We start from the raw sequence: 25017 nt of genomic DNA, 5'->3' as shown, positions 1-25017 counted from the left end.
TACCTGTTGTCGGTGTTTTTTGCGGGTACCCACCGGGCCTGGGTCCAATTGTCATCCCTACGCTTTACAAAGAAATTAAAAAAAAAATGACTTCCAAACAATACGCAACTTTAGTTTTCTAAATTATAGCAACAACAATTCTAAAACATAACCAATGAACATACTTTTTGAAAAACTTCACGATACACAACATTTGTGATCTCCTTGCAAACATTATTATTTTCATCCAAGATAAGCAGCTTAAAACCTTTTCTAGAAGTAACTCGAGAGACAGCGACATAGAGTTGTCCATGCGTGAACACGGCTTTAGGAAGATGAACTCCCAATCGAGATAAAAATTGACCCTGACTTTTATTTATTGTCATTGCAAAACAAAGCGTCAATGGAAATTGCTTGCACCTGAATTTGAAGGGTAGTCCTGGATCACTCAGAATAAGATTCATCATGGGAATGAATACCCTGGTACCTGCCCTTTTTCCTGTAATTACGGTAGCAACTATCGTGCTCTTCCCCAGATTTGTAACTGTCAGCCTCGTACCATAACACAGTCCATTGGCCTGATTGATGTTTCTCATCAGCATAACTGGACATCCTACCCTTAATTTCAACCGGCGATTTGGAATTCCAGAGCTCTTAATACGTTAAGTAATTCCGTTGTGAACCACTCGCTCTAGACATCAGAATTTTCGCCTGATCGACAAACAGAATCAGAGCTTAAATACTCTTTCTCTTCACCTAGAATTAGTGACATAATATATTCGTTAACATGGGAAATTAGCATAGTGTTTTCCCTGTGCTAAGTTTTTCCCCCTAGTATGATACCCATGCTAAGCATGGGAAATTAGCGTAGCGATAAAATTTTAATAACAGAAATATTATTTTAAATAAATTTGAAAAGTAAATGACACAAAAAAATATCTCTCGAGCAAAATTAGTGTACATTTAAGTTATTTGTCATATAAGTCAGCATAAATTTAAAGTGAAGTTTGTATAAATTATAAAGTTAATTGTAATATTGTCTATTTTTTGTAAAAGGAAGTATTATATAATTGTATTAACGTATGTCATTGAAAGTTGCCTCATTTAGTAAGTAGTTGAATCACTTGCAAGGTCGTGGGTTCAACTCATGTTGTCAATGCGAGAACCTCTTTTATGAGTGATTGTAAGTAACTTTGTAAGCGCTGATCCTTGAGGTGTGTCTTGACCCATAAGAGCCTCAAGAGCTCAACTCACAAAAACTAATATGTAACAAAAAAAATATGCAAAATCTATGAGGTTAAAAAATGTCTATCTTTCTTTCACCATTTTCATTTGCATTGTTGTCACCGCCTTTAATTGAAAGTATCCATTTTCCAAACTTTACAATTTCTTCGTGCTCTGCTAATACAATATATGCCCCCAAACTCATATTCACAGTAAGTCTCGACATAATGCAGTTTTCATATAGAATGGGTGAATTAATTGAAGAAACAACAATATCATGTCACGATCTTTTCCTGATTACAGGCAATGTCTGTCCGAAATCGCCACCTAAAACTATTATGATTCCACCAAACTGCTGATACTTATTGTGATGATCTATTTTTTACATGATGTTATGTACTCCATGGCCAACTACTCAAAAATAACAGCGGTGCATCATTGATGCATCATCCCAATTAATAAGTTTAATTGACAAAGTAGTTTTTCCCTAGGACTATCCTTTTTCATGGTTAACATTGATGACTTCTTAATCTCAATCATGATAGAGCAACATCATGTAAACTTGAAAAAGGACTATCCTTTTTCTCGTATAACAATAGTTGTCATGTGACAAAGTTGTTTTTCCCTAGGACTATCCTTTTTCTCGTATAACAATAGTTGTCATGTGGCATCCCATACAACATTAGTGTTGCTTCCTCTATTCGTATGGAATATCATCTAACAATAGTTGCCACGTTGCATCCCATGCAACACTAATGTGTGTCATTATGCTCAAAGTTAACAGAGTCAAAAATAACGTACACAATTGTTGATCCAAACCCAAAACACTTGATTCTGTAATTCAATATATAAACACTTTACCATCTTCAAGTAATCTCAAAGCATAATATGTTTCTGGGAAGGTGTCATGTGTAGGACCATCAACTATTTTTATGCATTTTTATTTCATGCAACCTTTTTGAATGATTAATAGTATCCTCATGTAGTATAGTTCACTTACACATGTGAGCGTATAACCAAGTCTTGCAATACAATATTTTTACATGGATGTCATTGTTTATTGTCCTTAATATCTATAAATCTCGTTGGAAATTCAACATATATTAGGTCTCGACCCTATTCATATTGACAATTTCCACGAAACCAAATAGGAAACCTAATGGATGCTTGTTCATTATACCCCATAATTAACTTAATGTCGCGATTATCTCCAAATGAAAAACACCGTTCATTATGCAAATTTGTCGACTTAAGGACAATATTCCATTTTTGGTGCATATCAAAAGAAAATATTCTTCAAATAGCCTCGTAGAGTGAAATATATCAACTATCATAGCACTGATTTATTTCATCCACTGGCTTAAATTTGTCATGATTTTCACCATCAACTTGCATCTTTATTGTTGCCTTATCAGGACCTTAGTTCACATAATTAAAAAGGTACTTAATGGAGTTAGACTTGTTACGATATTCCATGTTAAGATGGCATTCTTACATAATCATAATTAAAAAGGTACTTAATGGAGTTAGACTTGTTACGACTATCTAACTTGACAATCAGTTTCTTAATATTATCCCAAAATCGTGATACTTATATTTAGGTTAACCATCTTCATCTATCGTGGCAGTTTCTTGAAATCTCTTAGGATAATATTTTGAAAATCTGCCATCTTTCATGCGAGGAGATTTATGTCTAGCATAACCACATGACCCATGCATCATATACAAAGAAACAACATCAGCCAATCTTGGATAAAGTGTACCATCAGACAACTCATCCAATTTGCAAAGAAGAGTCTTATGTATCGTATTGTAAAACTCAACAGATACGTGGTCAATCCTATCAACATCTGCATAAAAAAATCAAATATTATATATTCAACCTATAATAGAAGTCAACCTCATAGAGTTGGATAAAAAATTACAATAGTTGATTATATGTTACTTCAAGTCATTACCATTCCGTTGGAACGAACCATCTCAGCACAAGGTTTTTGAAAAAATATTTCATGACATGTCATATATGACAAAAGTTGCATTCTAAGAATTAAAAACCTTGAAGAAATAATACCTCTAACTTCACATTGTACATGTGTCGATTTAAATTTTAATATAATAAATTGAAAGTGTTTACATATTTTATAACATATTTATAGCATCATATCATAATAACAAAATGAATTAAAAACATTAGAGAAATATTGAGAACATGTTTGTTATATTTAAAAAAAAATACATTCTACCATCTCGAAATATCCTTCTGCAAACACATGATTCAAGTAAATCAATGGAATTTAGTTAAAAATAACAAAGATTCAAAGTGAAAAAGAAAATTGGTATATAAAATATGTACATTTTACACACACAAAAAAAAAATTGATTAACTAACCAACAAAGTAGTTGCAATTCTGTCAAAAAAAAAAAAAACAAAGTAGTTGCAATTATAATCATTAGATAAATATATTTGGTGATTGTTGAGATAGGATCTTTTTTTCATCGGATTCCAATTTTTCACCTGATGATATACATTAGATGATTGGAGAAACATATTTCGTTTTTCATTTACATTAAATACAAAATATCTCCCATGAAGCATGGTTTATTTGACTCAATTGATCTTTGATTTCCTTCTTGAATGTTATGATTGCATCAATCAAGTGTAAATTAAAATTGCCGCTGTAACAACAGTTAATTAATCATATACGCCATTAAAATTATCTGACTCAAATGAAATTAAAACTTCACTTGTAACAATAGGTATACATCATTAAAGATAATTGACTATTTCACCAATATTCCTTAATCTTTAAGATTTTAACCTTTTTCTAAGTTATTTTAATATATTTATTTTGTATCTATTCTATTTCTATTTAACTAATGCGTAAACTTGTATAGGAAACCAATAAATTAATATACAAACTTTTTAGGAAATTTAAGAATCTCTTAAAATCGGAATCAATTTAAGGATATTAATGCATTTCAAAAAAAAGATAAGAAAATTAAGAATCTCATAAAATATAAACCAATTCGATTTAAATCAATTAAATGCTCTTAATGTAGGCAAGAATTGTAAAAATTTGATCAAACTTATTTTATCAACAATAAAGTAATTTTGTTCATTTTTTTTTATATATTTTGATTGTATTTTTTAATTTTTATATGTATTTCGTATTTTTATTGTATTTTGATAAAAAAATTAGATTTTAATTATAAATTGATTTAAAAATTTTAAATTTATATTTTGAAATGATTGCTTTTTCATAAATTAAATTAATATGAATGCGGCAACTAATGAAAATAATTGTCAATTAATATTCATCAATTTATATATTAGAATCAAAATTATACAAATTCAAATCCATGATTTTTTTTTCTGTTATTGAATATTGATGATCTTTTTTCTTGAAAGATGAATATTGATGATCTTATATCTAACATTTACACACATTATTTTTTAACCAAATAGAAGGTCGTATTTATTGCATGATACTAAAGAAAAGAAATGACTTTGTCAAAAAAAAATACATGAAAAGTCATAGCGCGATTAAAAAAAGAGACAAAATTGTAATAGATATTTACAAAAAAAATAGACATCACATGTGTTTTTTAATATTGTTACACGTTTATTCCAAATTGTTTTAAAGGCTATTTGATAAATATAAAAAAAAAAAAATAGACATACGACCCTGTTTCATCATGACCATGACAAACCCATCCTTGATTCTCTATGCCATATCTAAATTTCTAATTGAAAAACGAAATTAATTTTAGAAAGGAAAAAAAAGTAACAAATGTAGGCAACAAAAAGAAAGTAAATTTGGAATCATATACAATAATCTGTGATTACCATAATCAAATGATATCACTATAATAATCTTTTATTCAATATAGAACATGTTGAATCTCTGCCTAAAGAGACGTTTTTTTAAAAGAAAAATATAAAATACAATGGAGTGATTTTCAATGACGTTCATTCTTCAATCTAGATATTGCAAGTCATTTATATTGTTTCCTCTATATCCAATTAGAATGAACTTTGATATCTTGAATCCACGCACCACCGCTCATGTCCACCTAAAATAAATCAAAATACACGCATTCAAAATATCAAATTTTGTTCAAGCTCTTGTGATTAAAATAAATAATTCCAAATCCTTAAGACTTAACAATAATAATAAATGTAAATAAAAAAATATAATGAATATTAAAAAAGATAAGAGATTTCTATAGAAAATGACACAAAGAAGGGGATATATCAGAAACAAAGTCAATCTTTGGAGCCATTCGGATTGGAGAGAGATACGAAGATGACATAAAGAAAAAGAAACAAAACAGAAATGAAGGCAACTGCAGAATTGGAGTTGTAATGTGAACAAACTGCTGGCTAACAGGTCTAATTTATGGTGGATTTTTCAGGACAATTTCGTAAAACAACAACATTTAATTTGAGCTCATATCTTAGCTATTAAGCAAAATATATTATTATTTTTTTGTTTGGTTAAAGCCTTGCAATGTAACAAAAAAAAATAGAAATAACCACATTCAATTTGACCAATCAAATGCAAGCTCATATCTTAACTATTAAGCAATATATAATAATATTTTTTTTTGTTTTGAAAAAAGTTTATTATCAATATGTTTGTAGTTGAAAATAGAAAATCAATAGGTCGTAATGTTTTTTTTTTTGTTCGGATCGCATAGAAAGTTGCTCAATAGGTTGTTTAGTTTAGAAAGTTTTAATCTGATTTTAATACCAATAAATTCCAATAACCTGTATTTATTTGGGTCAAATAAAAAAGCTACAAATCCATGTTTATGTGATTTTATGTGATTGCAGGTCAAATTGAGAGGCAAGATCATTATATACTGCATTCGAAAAAAAAAATCATGTTTACCATTTTATAATGCAAACAAATGCTGGAAAAAAAAATCAATAGGACTATTAATTTAATGTCATCTAATTAGTTTAATCGGTTTCACTCAAAAAGAAAATCAGTTTGACATGTCAAATAAAAAATATAAGGAGTCAATTTGTTGATTTGTTATATTAGGAGTTATACTTATTATTGAACATTATTTCATTCATTTATCACTAATGATATGTTTCTAACTCCAATTAAATATATCCAATTCCCATTTTTTATTTTGGTTTAAGGTTTATTTTTTTAGGGAAGGTTTAACGTTTATTTTAGCAAGTCCATCAAATACAATCAACTGAAATCAATTCTGATTTTGTTTCACATCATTTGTCAAAAAAATAATTTATCTAACATTATTTGGTTTTTTTTAATAACCACTATTATACGTTATTCTTACTATGTTACTATACAATATATGTCAAAAAAATAATTTATCTAACATTATTTGGTTTTTTTTAATAACCACTATTATACGTTATTCTTACTATGTTACTATACAATATATATTTTGAAAATAGAAACAAAAGAATATAAACTTAAATTATACAATATATATTTTGAAAATAGAATCAAAAGAATATAAACTTAAATTATATAAAAAATTAATGGTTACTACCGAATCTAATTAAATTATTTTAAAAAGTTACACTTTTATCAAATCATATTTTTTTTTGACAAATCAAATCATATTTTTATCATTTGACATATATCAATTATTTGATCTCTTTGATATTTAAATAATTATTCCATTAATCGTATTCTAATTAGATATTACTTGTTTTATTTTAATATCTGAATTCAAATATTTTAATTTAAATTATTTGATTATTAAAAAAAAAGCATATTTTATTAAGGTTTGTATTTTTTGAATACGAAATGTTTGATTTCTAATTTAATTTCAAATATTAGAATTTGAAATTGTAAAACTTCCTTTTATACATAAACATTAAATACAAATTTGTGAGGATGAATGTGGTGAGAGTATTTTGTGAGGATGAATGTGGTGAGAGTATTTGAGAATGCCACGTGTCATAAGAATAGGAAGAGAAAAAACATTTCCATAAAGGGCTATGGAATCGGCCGTAAATTTATATTATATAGATTCTCATAAACCCATTTACGTTTTCATCTTCTTCAACCACAATAATCTACTACCAATTTTCACAAAACACTTTAATCTGGATTTTCCGAAGATAATCCATTGATCTTCTTATAACCATTTTTGTGTTTGCTATTATCACCGAGCATTTAATCATTGAGCCTATTTTATTCATCGACCACCATGTTTTACTCTCAAAGTTTGCGACTTTTGTATTTCAGAGATGAGTGGTGGTGGGTTTAGGGATTCAATTCCAAATAGTGTGAAGAAGATCCAGAACATTAAGGAGATAACAAGTAATCACATTGATGAAGATATCTATTCGATTAAAAAAAATCATATTAGACAATAGAGAGAGGTTGAAATTTCTTAAAAGTAAACGAGGCATATGTTATTTATTTTTATTTTTATTATGAAGAGTAGTTGTTTTTAATCGGAATGTTTCTATGAAATCACAAAGATGAACGATACGAGAGATGGTGAATCGGAGAAGAGGAAAAAAAGCAATTTATAAGAATTATAGAATATAGATAGATAGGTACATGTGTTTTTTAAATGAGGTTTTTTTTTTTTTGACAAATTAAATGAGGCTTTTTAATTTCAATTATCTATTTTTGATAAAATGGTTATCAAGTATTCCTATCATTGTACATTAAAAAGGCATTATAAAAAGACACACAAACTCACACTCATATATGATTTTTAAAGTTTGGCAGATGCAACATTGTAAGCCATTATATTGACAAGATATAATGGTTGAGATTCTCATATATATAATTTGAATAAATTTTAATAAAATGGTGACTTCCAATTATTGTTGTTGTTGGTGTAAAATTAACTATTTTACTAAATATAGTAAGGGTTCACCTCTAGACCTTTTTTGACAAATACATATTCGACAAAGTTTTAATTTATATCTTAAATATAATTTTTTATTAATATTAGTGTAAGTGGTTTGGACAAAACCAATGAAACTGAAAGTCCAAACTGAACCGACCTTGTCTGGTTCGGTTCAAAACTGAATCGAACCAATCTAAACCGATCTTGTTTGGTTTGGTTCTCAGTTTTTCATTTTGAGATCCAAGAAACCGATGAATCGAACCGATGCTAACCTCACTCCCCATTTTACTATTATTATCCCTCTTCACACACACTTATGAGTATGCCCAAAATTAAAGCCCAGCATAAAGTACTACTTAATCCATTCACTTTCTCCCATCATCATCTCATCTCATCACTCAGACTCGATTTCATTTCTACTAAAATAGGAACCCCAGCCATCAACCACGCCTATGACCTATCCCAACGTTCCTCATCACCGCTGAGATCATTCATATGTTCGTTTATTTTATCATGTTTATGCCTTCAAACTTTTGAAAATATATTGTTTTCTATGCCTTTGAAATACAAATTCCATGAAATATTTTAGTATGACACTTTGTGAGAATATGAATTTTTTTAATTGTATTTTCAAATAAACCGATCAACCGAACCGATCCAAACCGATTTGTTTGGTTCCTTTTTAAAAAAAGAGTGAAAACCGAACCAAACCGATGAAGATTTCATCAGTTTGGACATTTTTTTGACTGAAAGCCGATCCAAACCAAACCGTTACACCCTTAATGATAATGTTTAAACTTTAAGTTTTTTATTCTAATATTTCTTTATGTGGATTTTTGTATATTGCCAACTGTAAACACACGAATAGATAGCTAAACCAAAGCACATGAAAACCAAACATCGTCCAACATAAAAATAAATATCCAACGGTTGAAAAGCATTCGTGATATTCCACAAAAGACAAATTTGTTGTATTTTTTTTTTTGTATTTTGCTTTTTACCTTTTTATTTTATCTTTAAATTTAATTTCTTTTTTATTTTCTAAAAATGTCAAATATTGTTCAATCCTATTTATCACATGACATGAAGTATATGTTAGCTCTGCAAGCAAAAAAAAAAAAAAAAAGGAAAAAAGTGGTCGGATAGTTTATTGTCCCTTTTTGTGTTCCCAAAACATTACCCATATACAAGATGAAGTATCATTATTCGAGCAATAACCATGAAATACCATCTTAATAACATTGTTTCTTATCCATTTTCAGGTACGATTCCCTAGGAGATTGGCTATCTTGATAAACTTGAGGAGCTAACATTGTCAAACAATAGCTTAAGTGGATCTATTCCTTCCAAAATCTTCAACATGTCATCACTCACATATTTGGGGGTTGATCAGAATAGCCTCTCAGGTACAATTCCATCAAATACGGGATATAGCCTTCCTAGTCTGCAATATCTATACTTGAATGATAACAATTTTGTTGGAAATATTCCAAACACTATATTCAATGCTTCTAAGCTCAGTGAATTTCAAATATTTAATAACGCATTCAGTGGAACTCTACCCAATATTGCTTTTGGAGATTTAAGGTTCCTCAAATCATTTTACGCACATGTCAACAATTTGACAATAGAAGACTCTCGTCAATTCTTTACTTCCTTAACAAATTGTAGATATTTGAAATATCTAGACTTATCAGGGAATCATATACCCAATCTTCCCAAATCAATTGGAAACATAACTTCAGAATACATCAGGGCACAATCATGTGGAATTGAGGGTAATATTCCCGTAGAAGTTGGAAACATGAGCAACTTGCTATTCCTTTCTATGTACGACAATAATATAAATGGACCAATACCTCGTTCAGTCAAAGGGTTACAGAAACTTCAGCATTTGAGTCTTAGCTACAATGGACTACAAGGATCATTTATTGAAGAGTTTTGTGAAATGAAGAGTTTGGGTGAGTTGTATCTAAACAATAATAAGCTCTCCGGAGTTTTACCAACATGTTTGGGAAATATGACTTCTATTATAAGGTTATACATAGAATCTAACAGTCTGAACTCTAAGATACCTTCCTCTCTTTGGAGTGTCATAGATATCTTAGAGGTAGATTTGTCCTCTAATGCCTTCATTGGTAATCTTCCACCTGAGATTGGGAATTTGAGAGCAATTATACTATTAGACCTATCAAGAAATCAGATTTCAAGCAACATTCCAACAACCATCAGTTCCTTACAAACATTGCAGAATCTCTCCTTAGCAGATAATAAACTGAATGGATCAATTCCCAAATCACTTGGTCAAATGATAAGCTTGATCTCCTTGGACTTGTCCCAAAATATGTTAACTGGTGTTATTCCAAAATCCTTAGAATCACTTGTGTATCTTCAAAACATCAACTTCTCATATAATAGATTACAAGGAGAGATTCCTGACCGTGGACATTTCAAAAATTTCACAGCTCAATCATTTATGCATAATGATGCACTTTGCGGCGATCCTCGCCTTCAAGTACCTACTTGTGGTAAGCAAGTTAAGAAATGGTCAATGGAAAAAAAGCTTATATTGAAATGCATACTTCCCATAGTTGTGTCAGCCATTTTGGTTGTTGCTTGCATCATAGCTTTAAAGCATAATAAAAGGAGAAAGAATGAAAATACTCTTGAAAGGGGTTTGTCAACTTTGGGAGCTCCAAGAAGAATATCCTATTATGAACTTTTGCAAGCAACTAATGGATTCAATGAGAGTAAATTACTTGGAAGTGGAGGATTTGGCTCTGTGTATCAGGGGATGCTTCCTGATGGTGAGATGATTGCAGTCAAAGTAATTGATTTGCAATCAGAGGCAAAATCAAGGAGCTTTGATGCAGAATGCAATGCAATGAGAAATCTACGACATCGAAATCTGGTAAAGATTATCAGCAGTTGCTCAAATCTTGATTTCAAAGCATTGGTGATGGAGTTCATGCCAAATGGAAGTGTAGACAAATGGTTATATTCAAATAACTATTGTCTAAGTTTCTTGCAAAGGTTAAATATAATTATAGATGTTGCATCTGCATTGGAATATCTCCATCATGGTTCTTCAATACCTGTGGTTCATTGTGATCTAAAGCCTTCTAATGTCTTGTTGGATGAAAACATGGTTGCACATGTTAGCGATTTTGGTATTGCCAAGCTCATGGATGAAGGACAATCTAAAACTCATACACAGACTTTAGCTACTATTGGATACCTTGCACCAGGTCATTACTTCTCATTAACTTCTTGACATTTTATTTTTATGTTTTGAGTCCTAACAAATCTATTTTATTACATTTAAGAATATTTGATAAATAGTAATAAATAAATATTAACATGCAGAGTATGGATCTAAGGGAATTGTTTCGGTCAAAGGAGATGTGTACAGCTATGGGATCATGCTAATGGAAATCTTCACAAGAAGAAAGCCAACAGATGATATGTTTGTTGCAGAACTAAGCTTGAAGACATGGATCAGTGGATCATTGCCTAATTCAATTATGGAGGTCATGGATTCAAATTTAGTCCAACAAATTGGGGACCAAATTGATGATATATCGACTCACATGTCATCTATTTTTAGTTTGGCCCTGAGTTGTTGTGAAGATTCACCTGAAGCAAGAATCAATATGGCAGATGTTGTTGCGACGCTAATCAAAATCAAGACTTTGGTTGTTGGCGCAAACACAGTCTAGTTATTTTCATTTGTAAACTGATGTAATTTTTTTCCTTTTGTAATGTTTGTGTTTGATGTTTTCAATATTGTTTTTGGATTGATGTCTTGCTACTTCTGGTTTTTCCTTTCAACTGTCTTCATTGTTGTATGAGATTGAAGTACATTATTTTCTTAATATATTTCCTTTTGCTTTTAAAGAAATCGACTACTGAATAAGGATCATCACATAAACATGTAAATCGTGTGTACTGTATCCATTTATGTTGTATCCCCCTCTCAATTATTATTATTATTTTTAATTTAATTTGAAGTCTATTAATGGTGCAGTCTTTGGAGGAGAGTAGTGAGGGTCTTGACTCATTGTGTAAGAATGGGAAGAAAAGATCTTCTATTACTGAACTTTCTAATCAGTTTTTGGTTTAATATTTCTATCTTTTATGTCATAGCAGGTGGGTTCTACTTACTAGGTTGCTACATAATTGTGCAGAAAAATATAGTTGGACATGTTTGTTATCATTGTGGATACATGTATAATCAAATTTGATTTGTACTTTAAGCTCAAGGTTGTTGAAGTATATTAAGAAGCCTAAGGAACGGAGACTTAGACAAAAACTGAGATGATATTTCCTTTCTTACCAAGTTTCTCAAATGTCTCTAATATAATTTTCAAGATGTGATGTTAATAATTGAATGATGATGAAGATGGTCATAGACATATTAAAGGCCAAAGAGCATACGAGTCAATAAGAGCACAATACAAGGAAATATATGAAGATGAATATGAACTTTCAGATTATATATCATACATTGTTTTCCCAAAATCAACAAGCAAAATTGATGTTAGAAAAAAACAATTGCTTCTAGTAATTAAACTCTAAGATGATATATCATGCATTGTTGTTGCTGCCTTTGTCTCTGACATCTTTTTACAAAAATTCACAAAGAAATGTACAAAGAAAACCTAAATTTCAAATACATGGTGGTCCATTCACCTTTGGATGATTCTAGTTTCTGCATAATTACTGATTTTTCAGTTTTGGCTGAGAATTTATCTTAAAATCTGTTTGAGAGACAAGAACAGTATAAGTTACTATTTAAGAGGTAAGAACTATAGTAAGATGAGACAAAGGATTTATTTTTATTCTTGGTTATAAGAATACTGGATTTTGCATTAAACAATTCCTCATATGAGTGGCTTGGACTGTGCGCAGGAGTTGTTGTAGAAGATCCTTACACATTAAAATACAATGTCTTCCTATGTATATTATAAGGGATTTTCTTAGGTGTCTTATGTATATTTTAAGGGGTAAAATTCTTGTAAAGAATGTACTGTCATATGCTTCTTTATTTATTTTGAAGGACAACACTTCTGATCATTGGTGTATTCGTTGTCAACATTATTGACATTGGTGATCATATTCAATTAATTCATTTTCTCAAATGTCAACATGTAGTATCGCGTCAGGTGTTCGTGTCTGTGTCGATTGACCTCACAAAATGGAGAGCTATACTTAGCACCTCCATTGTCGTTGTGCACTATATTTTCTTTCTACCAGTACCAACATGTCTCTGAATTGTTGTAAACATTGTCTTCAGGATGACGGTTACTATGGTACCAGTAGTTTGATGGATTAAGAACACGAATTTCTTTCTAAACTCTATGTTGAGATTCTTTCTAACACTGAATTTGTTCTCAGACAGTTCTCAAAAACCTTAGTTTTAATAGATATTTACTTATTCCATGGCTAGGGCCTAGGGACAATGTTGGATTTATATGGGACTCTGTTGCACGATCAATGCATGAGCTCTTAACTTTGTTTTGTAGCAACAGACAAACGTATAGTATGCCTCAAGAAAAATTGAAGAGTTTACTTGTTGTTTAATGCTATCTAAGAATCTTTATTTTGATATCCTTGAGTTTACTAAACTCACAGTTACACGCATTGTGCTCCAACTACATGCGCTAAACTTTGTGCTGATTAAAGTTTTGTAACGCATTCTTTCAAAAAAAAAAAACAAAAAAAGTTTTGTAGCACATACAGTGATAAACATGTAAAAGAAGAAGCACATTTATAATGCAACTAAAATAGTTTTTCATAAGCTTCTGAATCCTTCATGTATGAAGGCATCTCACGTGTCAAACGAAGCATGCGGACACTTCGCTTCATCTTAAGTTCTGTTATGCGTTCAACCGTTGCCTCGTAACTTACTTGATTTTCATAAGTATCTATGCTTTTATAATATTGAAGCCGAAGTTGTGCAAGTTGCTCTAATTTAGTAATTTGATGATCCAAGTCACCAACATAAACACGATTCAGCTTTTGCAGCACATCCATTGCAATTTCCTCAACAAGTTCAGCTTCTGTTCTGTTTGTACAAACATGGAAAAATATAGACATGCTTCATTTTTTAAAAATCTTATTTTTCCAATAGTTAATCAAATAACATGCACATAATAAAAAATTACTTGTTGATGGAGCAATCCCACCCAGAATGGTTGCTGCTTCTCCCAAAGCATCCCTCCATTTTTGCACAATATTCATTCTAGTTGCAAAACGCTGCTCTTGTTTAACAAATGCCTCAGCATAACTTCCTAATTGGTGTCAAACATGGAAAGGATCGACTTCATAGAAAACTGGCAATATAATCCGCCCTTTGTTTTTTCTACACTCGAGTATTTTCACAACTTCACCCAAACACCATTTTCAAGTTGCATAGTTTTTTGAAAAAACAGTCACAGAAAGTTTTGCTTCATCGATCGCCTTCAGAAGCGCTTGTGATATTTCATCCCCTCTTTCTAAATTGTCATCTATGTAAGTCTTGATATCTAACCTTCTTAATGCACTATTGAGATGGCTTGTAAATGTTTTACGAGTATCCTCGCCTCTGAAGCTAAGGAGTACCTCATGTGTTTGTTTAGGAGGAAGATGATTTTGACATTTAGTATTTGCTATAGCTTACGAGAGTTGTTTGGATATAGAAATTTTTCCTCTCTTGTTATCTAATATACTTGAGAACTTCCCTTTTTATATAGATCGACGCTCGATCTATGCAGCTTCATTGGCTATTAATGTATGTAGGAATTAAAGAAAGAGTGAATTGAGGATCAAAAGGAGTTTAAAATATTGGGTTAGTTTCTAAGTTCAGAATATATATTTATTTAGTAAAACAAAAAGGGAGGGTCTAAAAATATTTTACAAAAAGATATTAATTTTAACCAGTAGAAACTTAATATAAAAAATTGGAGATGTCTAACATGAATTTGAGTTTTATTTCAAGTTTTCAACGATGTTCTCTTTGAATAACTGAAAGAGTGTCTGCAGCTTCTTTTTCTTTTTTCAACGGAAAGAGTGTTCTTGCAAAGGGCTCAAAGGCATGCTATCCACGTTAACTTTGATCAAATCCACGGTGGGAGGGTACCAAATGACCTCCAAATCCTGCAAAGGGCTCAAAGGCTTGCTATCTACGTTAACTTTGATCAAATCCACGGTGGGAGGGTACCAAATGACCTCCAAATCCTGCAAAGGGCTCAAAGGCTTGCTATGAGCAGGGCCGGCCTAAGGGCCAAGCAAAGGTTTTAGGCAGTGGCGGAGCCGTTCATGGGCTGGGGTGTGCCACGGTCCACCCGGGAAAATTAAAAAATTAAGGACCATAGATTTTTTTTGCGAGATTTTACACAATTTTATATCGGTTTTAGGTTTCGATTGATCTAAATTCTTGTAAAGTGGTGCAGTGGCCCACCCGAAAATGATATGCAACACCATAGAGACAAGTAAATTCTAGAGAGATTACCATCTAGTAAGTGTGCCCATTGCAGCTTGTCAGGTATGGGCTCCATCAAGAGTGATACTATTGATTTCAAGTGCAATTTTGGGATTCTTAATCATCAAGAAGCTAGGAATGTTCCATTCAAAGTTAACTCACGCCCAAGATGAAAATTTTCTTTTAATTTTCAGCAAATTTCAAATTCCAACTGAACCCACTTCTAATTATGCATAAAACTCTTCTGATCAAATGAAACTATTAGACTTCAACAAGTCAAATACATACTTCTTTGTTTACATGTTAAAAATGGATTGTTAATATAAAAACAAAAAACGGGTTCTTTAATTTGGAGAAAAAAATGGGTTCTTTCATTCCCAGAAAAATGGTTATTTGACTTTCTCTTTATTTCTTCATCTTTATCTCAAACTTCCACCACAAATTTCGCCATTGACAGGGGCATCAACCATGGTGACATAAACCCATAAAATAAATTCAAGAGAAACAGACCTTTAAAGCTTTATGATTTTTTCTTCTTCCTCGACTGAATTTTTGATCCCAAAAATGGGTTTCAGAAATGAAATCTGAGAAGGATAAAAATTGCAGCTTTTTTTATTTATAGTTTCTTATTAAAAAGGAATAAAGTTCAGAGAAGAAGTGAGATAATATTAAGGGTAAAATATGTTTTTCACCCTCATAAAATTAGCGAATTTTGGTTTTCGCCCCTATAAAAAAAAATCCACCGTTTTCGTCCCTACTTAATTTTCCAGTCACCGTTTTCGTCCCTCCCGTTAAGTCAACTAACTGTTGACTAATGGAATGCCACTTGGCTGTGACACGTGGATTTTTAAATGACGTGGACGCCATATAAGCATGCCACATCAGCATTCAGTAAAATAAAAAAAAATATCAGATTTTTCGATTTTTTTTTCATTTTCGTTTTTAATAAAAAAATGTGTTTTTTATTAAAAAAATGTTTGATATAAATTGTGGGTGAAAGCAGAAAACCCTAAATCTGATTTAGAAACGAGTCTTGTTCACTCTCATCTGCAACAACGCTAAGTCAACAACAAAATCATCCAATATTCCATTCTCCACCCTAGATCGAAGTGTTTGAAGACATCTGTTTGCACGTGTATCGTCGGATCGAAGGTTGGATATCGTAGAAGTGGTCCTGTTTAAAGGTCACTTTTGATGATGGTGCAGTCTCTAATTCCATCTGAAATTGCAGGAGCTGATGAGGAGAATGTGCAACATGTAATTCCATCTGAAATTGTTGAAATGAATAAGTTGGAGGAGGAATATACAACTGACTCGCTTGACAGTGCATCTGATAGTGAACATGAAAATGATAAGCTCGAATTGGACAGGCCTGGAACAGGGTTACAACCCAGATTTTCTAGATTTTATGTGTGCTTTGATGGATGTAAAAGGGCTATCAAAAATAGTTGCAGACCATTCATAGGGGAGATCTAAGGGTCCTGCTATGAAGGCCTGTTTTATCTTGGTTTTCGGGTGTCAAACATTGATTACGTTTGAACCTTTTTAACCGGTGATATCTTATTTTTTCTTGGGAAGGGAAAAAAGTAAGCAAAACCCTTGAGAATCGAGGTCCGGGAGTTGTTTTCGCTACGGGAAGGTGTTAGGCACCCATAACGACTATAGTATCCTATAGGAACCGTCTTTAATTTCTACGCGCGCGCTTTATTTTTAAATGCTATTTGAAAATGTTTATTTAAACCTAAAGTTTGCTAAATGAAGAATTGGAGGGAGAAGAATGTTTTTGGATTTTTATTTTATTTGAATTGAAGGAATTTTGTTCCTTGCCTACGTACCCGTTTAAGGGATCAAACCCACCGTAGTTCTCTTCCCAAAATGTTTTTGTTTTTGTTGGTTGATTTTAAGTTTGAAAATTGGAATTTGAAGAATGAGAGAGAGGCCTCAAAGGCATGAGATTGTGAAATTGTGAGGTTGAATTAGTCATTTGCAAAATGTGGTCTAAGTATGATTATTTTTCATCGAAATTTGATTAAGAAAATAAAAGGGAAAATTACAATGGGATTTTGATCCCAAGGTTTATTTAGAAAAGGGTTTGAGTGAAATTTGTTCATATTTTTTTGGGAAATTGATTTTTCTAAGTATAAAGCCTAAACATCCATCCACTACTACAAAATTGGGAAAATATAGCGCCTCATAAATAGCGCTTTTAACACTAAAGCGCTATAAATTAAAACACGGAGGTCTTAGCTAGCGCTTTTTTGAGAAAGCGCTATCTATTCTTTTAAGTCTATATAGCGCTTTGTATTGAAAGCGTCAGTATAGGTTAAATAAAAATAATAAATATTTTTAAAAAAAACATGATTAATTGTATATGGCGCTTTTGATGGAAAGCACTATAAATAAAGCAACCTTAAATAGCGCTTAATAAGCGCTACTGTATGCTTGAGAATGATAGCACTTATAGGTTAAAAAAAGCGCTATCTAAGCGAACATAAGCATTAACACTATAACCTTCAAATCCCTTGTTCGATTCCCTGTTCTGATATTTTATTTTGTTGTTTTTTTTTTACGCTTTGAACTAATGGTCCCCTGTTCAATCCCTGCATAACACATATTTCGGATTTTTTTTTCAATTTTTATGAAAAATTAATTGCTGTATCAAAACACATATTTTTTTAATATTTTTTTTCTTCATATATATCACTTAAAATATTATTTTCTCCAAACATTTCCAAAAAAGATATCTCTCCCTCCAAAAAATTGGTTTCCTACTCCCTAAATCCCTTATACCCTAAAAAAATTACTCCCTCCGTTCCTTTTTAAGTGTCTTTTCAGAAAATTGACACCAAAATAGCGATGTGTATTTTTTGCACATTTTCTTCCTATTATACCCTCATTTTAATCCACCAATAATTTCCTATATTTTTGCACACACTTTATCTTTCCAATAAATTTAATATGTTATTTTTCTCTCGTAACAAACAATTGTCAGTTATTATCTTTTTCTCCAACAAATTCCTTTTCTTTCTTGCGCACTCCCTCCCTCATAACAAACAATTGTCAATTTTCTAAATATCGTGCACATCTTTTTAATTATTTTAAGTCAATATAAAATTTATTCCAACTTCACATTAATCAAAAGTTAAGAAAAAATTAACTTCTTTCCAACTCCTTTAATTAAAGTTAAGGCTTCAATTATGGTTTCAACCAATGCTAGAGTCACACTTGAATTTTTTAACAATTGTTATTCATCTTATTTATAGAATTTTAACTTTTCTTGGAACCATTGTTTGGAACAAATTTTAATTTTTTTTTGAAGATAATAAGAAACAAACTTTGTTTAAAAAACAAACAAACTTTTAAAAAAAAAAAAAAAACAAACTTTAGTTTTCCAAATAAATAACATTAATTAGTTTTATTAAAAAAGATAAAAGTAATTGACAAAGGGTATAATGGACAAATTGTACCTTTAAAATATAAAAAAAACAGTTAAATAGGAACGAAAAATTCACCCTAAAAAACACTTAAAAAAGAACGGAGGGAGTAGTTTTCAAAATCAATTGACTCTATCCCCAAATCTCACTCTCTCTGCGATTCACAAATCCACAGACCCCACAGACCCAAATTCACGAATCGAAGACTCCACCACACACACAAAACCTCCTCATGGAAGCCGACAGAATCGACATCATCGTCAGCTCTTGACCACTAGGTTATTCGTCCTCCGCCGGAAACCGTAACTTCCGTCCAGGTATCCCCTCTCTCTCTCTAGATTTTCCTTCCCTTCTTCTTTCGTCGTGAGCTCTAGATTTGTGTTGCAGCGGATTCTAGTATACCAATTTAATTTCGTTATTTTTGGTTTAATTTCACTGATTTTGATTCCCTGTGTGTGGAAATTAATTAGTATATTGGTTATGTGGGGTTTGAATTTGCTTATTATTTATTTAATATTGCTTAATTTCATTATTTTTAGTTTGATTTCTGTTAGTTTGGTTCCTCTTGTGTGAAAATTAATTAGTATGTCGAGTTTTTGGGGTGTTAAGTTGCTTAATTTCGTTATTATGGGGTTAATTTCGGTGAGGAGGATTTCTTGCAGTGTGAAAATTAGTTAGTATATTGGATATTTGGTGGTTTGAATTTGAACAAATTTTTAGCTAATTTGGCAGAATGATATTACTTAATTTCGTTATTATTAGGTTAACTTCAGCTAGCTGAATTGAATTCCTTGTGTGTGGAAATTATTAGTATATAGGTTATTATTTGGATATGCTTAGTAATGTGATAAGCACTTGAGGGGAAAACTCCAGGACATGAGTTATATAAATAAACTAGAAAAAATTGCTTGACAACCGATAATGACTTTTGCAATCAACATGAGTTATATATTTTGGCACGTGGTGATGTCTCTATAAAATATGGTATTTGGTAGTATCCTTAAATTTCATTCTTTGGTGCAGAAGTAACATTCATTCATGCTCAAACATGGTATATAGTCATATAAAATTATTTTTTTTGTGGTTTGTTTATATAAAAGTTCATTGCCTACTTTCTAGTTATTTGCTTATGATAACAAATTTTTATATAAATTTGATGAAAATCAAAATAATGTGAGAAAGATGGTCTTTATTCGGACATAATAAAAAATACATCTATTTTTGTCATAAGTATTTCCTAGTTAGCTCATCTCCCTCAGATATCTCCCACTCCCTCAATTTTAAAGCTTGTTATAACTTACTGCTCTTCAAGCCGTTCTGTTTGTGGCTCTGATGGTTAATTGATGTTCCTAACACATAGTTGGCAGTAAACCTTGCGAGGATCCCGTGGTTTGTGGCTCTGATGGCTTCATATTCAAGCATGATAATTATTCTTATTCAGTCTGTGGTGCAATGACCTTTTTATTTTGATACAAATTTGGTCAGTAGCAAAATTTGTTATACAAGTGCATTTAGGTTCTTCTCGTAACTGTATTGTACTTCTGGTAATAGGGCCTAACCTTGCACTGGTAATTTACTCTGCACGATATCCCTGAGGTATAGGATGTTATTTTATTTTGTTCTTAGCACTTGTTGTTGAGATTCATATTTAGACTATAGGATGCTCATTTAGGTTCTTCTCATAACTGTGTTGTGCTTCTGATCTTGCGGCAGAGCTTGTTTAGACTATAGGATGTTATTTTATTTTGTGATATTACCAATGATGGAAAACCATAGATCCTTATAGTCCTCTATAGAATTTGATGCCATGTGTAAATATTTTAGTTTAATTATTTGTTTTAATTGTACTTTTTTTAGTTTCACATAAACAATTGTAACGACCTTCAAGCGCTTATGTTGCTTTTATGTTTGGATCTCTCAAGTAACAGAAAGGGATAAAATAGAGTAATTGGTACTTTGTCTTCACTTGCTACATTCCAAAGCTGGTATGTTATTTTTATATTAAAGTATAATATTTGTATATAATTAAGTTTATTAAGTAACATGGTTATATTTTGTTATAATATATGCAGTGCATTGATGGTTTCAAGTGTGTGACATACTCAAAAGATAAACTATGAGAAATCCAAGAAGAATGGTGTCAGTTCATGATGAGCTTAAAAGTTATATGATATTTTTATGATAAGGTGGGTTTCATGTTTCTAAATATATTTGCAAGAAGTGGTAGTTGTTTTAATTTATAATCTTGCTTTAATTTGTACTCATGATCAGTAGTACTTTAAATTTATCTTTAATATAATACAGTGTTATTGCTTAATGGTGTTTTCTGGTATATATTCAGGTGGAGGATTCAGGTGGAGGAGAGTGAACGAAATTTGGAAATGAATGATGATTTGCCTGCTTGTTTTGGATAAAAATGTTGAGAAAACCAAGAAGATAGATGAAGACACCATAGAAGATTTTGATATTTATGTTAACTAATTAGTTGTAACTCTTAAAGATATCTATGTTACCATATTAGAGGCTATACATTTCTGACTTTTATGCTATATATACATACATTTTTTAAGGTATGGTTAAGTTTTATTTGATAAATAATAGTCTCAATTATAATGTGCCAAAATTATATATATTTCCTTTAAAATTTCTGACTTTATATATACTTTACTTTAAATTAATATAAAACGCTATCTGCAAAGGGAAAAAAAATTGACAAAAAAATAATAAAATAAATGCTTCTCCTAGCGCTTTTTTTCCTTTATAAAGTGTTATCTAAACATATTGTTACATAGCGCTTTTAAAACAAAAACGCTGTTTTTAAACCCGTCTTAGATGGCATTTTTTTTCGAAAGCGCTATCTAAGGAGAACCTTAGCTAGCGCTTTTTGACATAAAGCGCTATATAAACCCTGCTTTAGCTAGCGCTTTATACAAAAAAAAAAAAGCGCTATATTACCTTTACCAGCGCCATTTACAGTAGCGCTTCAAAAGCGCTATCTAAAGCAAAAAAAAAAAAGCGCTATATAAGCCCATTTTTGTAGTAGTGATCTAAGCATACAATCCTAAACATACATCTAAACATGCATATTCTAGCTATATACCTAAAGTGGTGTGTGTGCATGTGTCGGTGCTTGTGTCGGTGTACATTATTAGAGTCCATTGTCCTTATTACATCATCGGCCTAGATACATTCTATGGTCTTGCAAGAATTAAAAATGACATGAAAGTAAAATATTACAAGAACTCCTAAATCCTTACATTCTAATTTTGCATGAAATTGAAACTTAAAGTGCAAGAAATAAGATGGAGAGGAAGATGAAGTGTGGATGCTTATGATGAATATGAGACATGAAATGAAATGGTTAGTAGCATAAGGCAATATCAAAAGAAATAAAGCAAGAAAGACACTATAACATAAAGGATGGAAAACAAACTAAAATAAAGGCAAAATGAGTGCAAACATGACTAAAATTTGTTCATAAAGTGCAAGGTTCATGTGACCTATAATTCTCACATTCCAATACACTTTTAAAGGTTTAGAATCAAATTTTTGGAATGGGAATTTAGGCAACATGACTAACTTGACATTTTAGAAGCAAACCTAAGCACATTTACATTATTTATTTACATAAGTGACTTGTAAACTAAGTAACCTACCAAGATTCACAATTATGCAACAATATCAAACACAAACAGCAGCTAAAATCCTATGAAATCAAGTGGTATAGGCCACCAATATTCATCAAGCAATTTGGATTAAAACCAAGCAAATTTTCATTCATTTTCTAGCACAAAATAACACAAAAATAGTAAGTGAACCACCACATTATCTTTTACCAATTTTTATCATGTAAAATTACCACTAAAAGGTCACAAAAATATCAAGAAACACTCATGAATTTCTTTGGAATTTTTAAAGAATTTTTGATCACAAGAACATGTAAAGTTTCACAAGATTTAACAAATGTAATAAACAATTGAAAAAAATGCTACTTATATTTTTTTTTATCCAAATTCAACACATAACAGCATCACAAGAAAGTCAAGAAACTAGTCAAGAACTCATGAAAAATTAATTGCAATTTTTAACAAAGTCTTTGAGCAAGAAGGTGTGCAAATAGCAAGGAGTAGAGTTGAAATAGCAAGAAAATTGCCAGGAAATGAAATCCACAGACCAAACTGACCCAGGCCCAAAGGAGACGGATCTGGTGAAGGCACAAGGACCGTTGGATTGATCCAATTCGATTGGATCCAAGATCCAACGCTCAAGCATGCGCCAACACACAGATCCATACATCAGGCCATAGGAGAGTTCACAGTAGCCGTCAGATCAATGATCCAACGGCTCACACAGAAGAGGAGCATGGTAAACGTAGCATACACACACACAGGATCAGGCATGGCATATATAAGCAAAAATATGAAGGGAAACCTCACAACTCTCATATGCTTCTCTCTCTACAATGTTCTTTAGAGAGAGAGAGTCTGCAGACTCTCTTTTCTCCGACCTAGCGCCGGTCATCTTCTCCAACTTTCCGACGCGGTGGCCGGCGGTGGCACCGCCGCGTCGGAACCCTAAACGGAGACCTGAATACATATTCTTGACGCTCATGACCCCCTCTGTTCGATTCTGAGGCTCGTTTCTCAAAGAAACTTACGAATCAAAGTAGATCGGACTTTTATCTTACGGTTTTGATGCTTCTTTTTGTTAACTCTTCTTCTTTTTCTCTTATTCGAAAGGTTCTTGCAAGAAAGCTTTTAAAGTGCTCCGATCTACTTTGATTCGTAGCCACAGCACATGTATGAAGCTAATGCTCAGGATTTTTCGAATGAAAACGTGAAGAGGAAAGGAAAGAGAGTTTGATACCTGTGTTTTAGATTGGAGATGTGACGAACGAAGAAGATTGTGAATTCTTCGATTGTTCTTCTTCTGATGAACTTCGTATTCTTTCTCTTTTTCTGCTACGGCTTCGAATTCGAACTTTTTCCCTCTTCTTCTTCAAATCCTTCGTGATCACGAAGATTTCATCGTTGTTGATGAGTCTTCGTTGGAATTGCGAAGGTAAGCTTGGTGATGACGATTCCTTGGAATCTCTGAAAGCTTCTTCCTCTTCTTTGCGAATTCGTCTTGTTTTTGTGAAATTGATGAGGGATTCTGTGTTATGTGATGCTTCTGATTCGGTTATGGCTTGGATTTGATGAGGATTGATGAATTTGGTGATAACCGAATTCGGTTAGGGTTTGAAGATGATGAATTTGTTCATCACGATCTTGAGCTTTTTCTGGATTTTTGTGGTGTTTGATTCGTGGTAGGGAGAGAGAGAAATGTGATTGTGTTGTTGATGATGTGTAAAAGTGTGTATGGGTCTGTGATGAGTTGGCCTTTTATAGGCTGACACATGTATGGACTGGACCAATGAAATTTTGACATGTGGCATACCTTTGTAACAAACTTCTGTGGACCACTAAGACTCTGACACGTGTACAGAATAGATGACTTGGACAAAAGAGGACTAAATTTCAAAATAATCAGAAAATAAGGACAAAAATGAAAAGGAAAAAAAACACAAAGGACCAAAATGCAAAAGAAATTTAATAAAAATTGAATTAAAAAAAAGGTAAATTTGAAATAAACGTAAAGTGAAACGATTAAAATTGACAAAACGGACTAAAACGAACCAATGGCCTAAATGAGGTACTTTAAAGTAACCTCTCTCTGCCGAAATTTCGTGTGAAATGACCAAAATGCCCCTGGGGCTAAAACTACTGAAAATGACTCAGATGCAAATTTTAAAATGGATTTTTAACAAGGGATTAGAGCAAGACCTTATACAAACAAAGTTAACAGACTCAGAGACAATTTTTAAGATTTAAACCGGGTTTTAACATGTGAAAAGACCAAAATGCCCCTAGGGGCAAAACTGATTTAAAATGACCTCAAATGCGATTTTTGAACTGGATTTTGACATAGAATGAAACAGAGACTTATTCACACTACTTGAAAGGACTCAAACAAAATTTTGAAAGACTGAGAGAAATTTGACATAGGAAATGACTAAAA

The 25017-nt window shown here is 31.7% G+C and overlaps 1 protein-coding gene, 1 long non-coding RNA gene and 1 pseudogene across 5 annotated transcripts; 2 read left to right on the top strand and 1 right to left on the bottom strand.

Moving 5' to 3' along the window:
- The first annotated feature begins 8865 nt into the window (after positions 1-8865).
- Positions 8866-11964, top strand: LOC146899683 (putative LRR receptor-like serine/threonine-protein kinase At3g47570). Its single transcript, XM_085737587.1, has 2 exons — positions 8866-11309; positions 11428-11964. The coding sequence occupies exons 1-2, from the start codon at positions 9422-9424 to the stop codon at positions 11778-11780; spliced, it is 2241 nt and encodes a 746-aa protein (XP_085593713.1). The 5' UTR covers positions 8866-9421; the 3' UTR covers positions 11781-11964.
- Positions 11965-13638: 1674 nt separating this feature from the next.
- On the bottom strand, positions 13639-14822 carry LOC146899682 (toll/interleukin-1 receptor-like protein; annotated as a pseudogene).
- Positions 14823-18238: 3416 nt separating this feature from the next.
- LOC146899681 (uncharacterized) lies at positions 18239-21530 on the top strand. Of its 4 annotated transcripts, none has more exons than XR_015023367.1 (4): positions 18239-19274; positions 20509-20942; positions 21030-21143; positions 21299-21530. It is a non-coding gene; the product is annotated as an uncharacterized LOC146899681 (long non-coding RNA). The 4 variants fall into 4 exon arrangements; XR_015023368.1 differs by having other exon boundaries at positions 18256-19274; positions 20886-20942; XR_015023366.1 differs by having other exon boundaries at positions 18258-19274; positions 20880-20942.
- Positions 21531-25017: the final 3487 nt, after the last annotated feature.

This window comes from Medicago sativa, chromosome 8 (assembly GCF_051527215.1).
Source record: "Medicago sativa cultivar Bolivia chromosome 8, Bolivia_mono, whole genome shotgun sequence".
Lineage (NCBI taxonomy): Eukaryota > Viridiplantae > Streptophyta > Magnoliopsida > Fabales > Fabaceae > Medicago > Medicago sativa.
This window is presented reverse-complemented; position numbering and strand designations above follow the sequence as displayed.

Excerpts from the sequence above, each read along its gene's own strand:
- LOC146899683 (XM_085737587.1), top strand. The coding sequence starts at position 9,422 with ATGTCATCACTCACATATTTGGGGGTTGATCAGAATAGCCTCTCAGGT. Across the intron at positions 11,310-11,427 it reads TATTGGATACCTTGCACCAG|AGTATGGATCTAAGGGAATT; the intron begins GTCATTACTTCT and ends ATTAACATGCAG.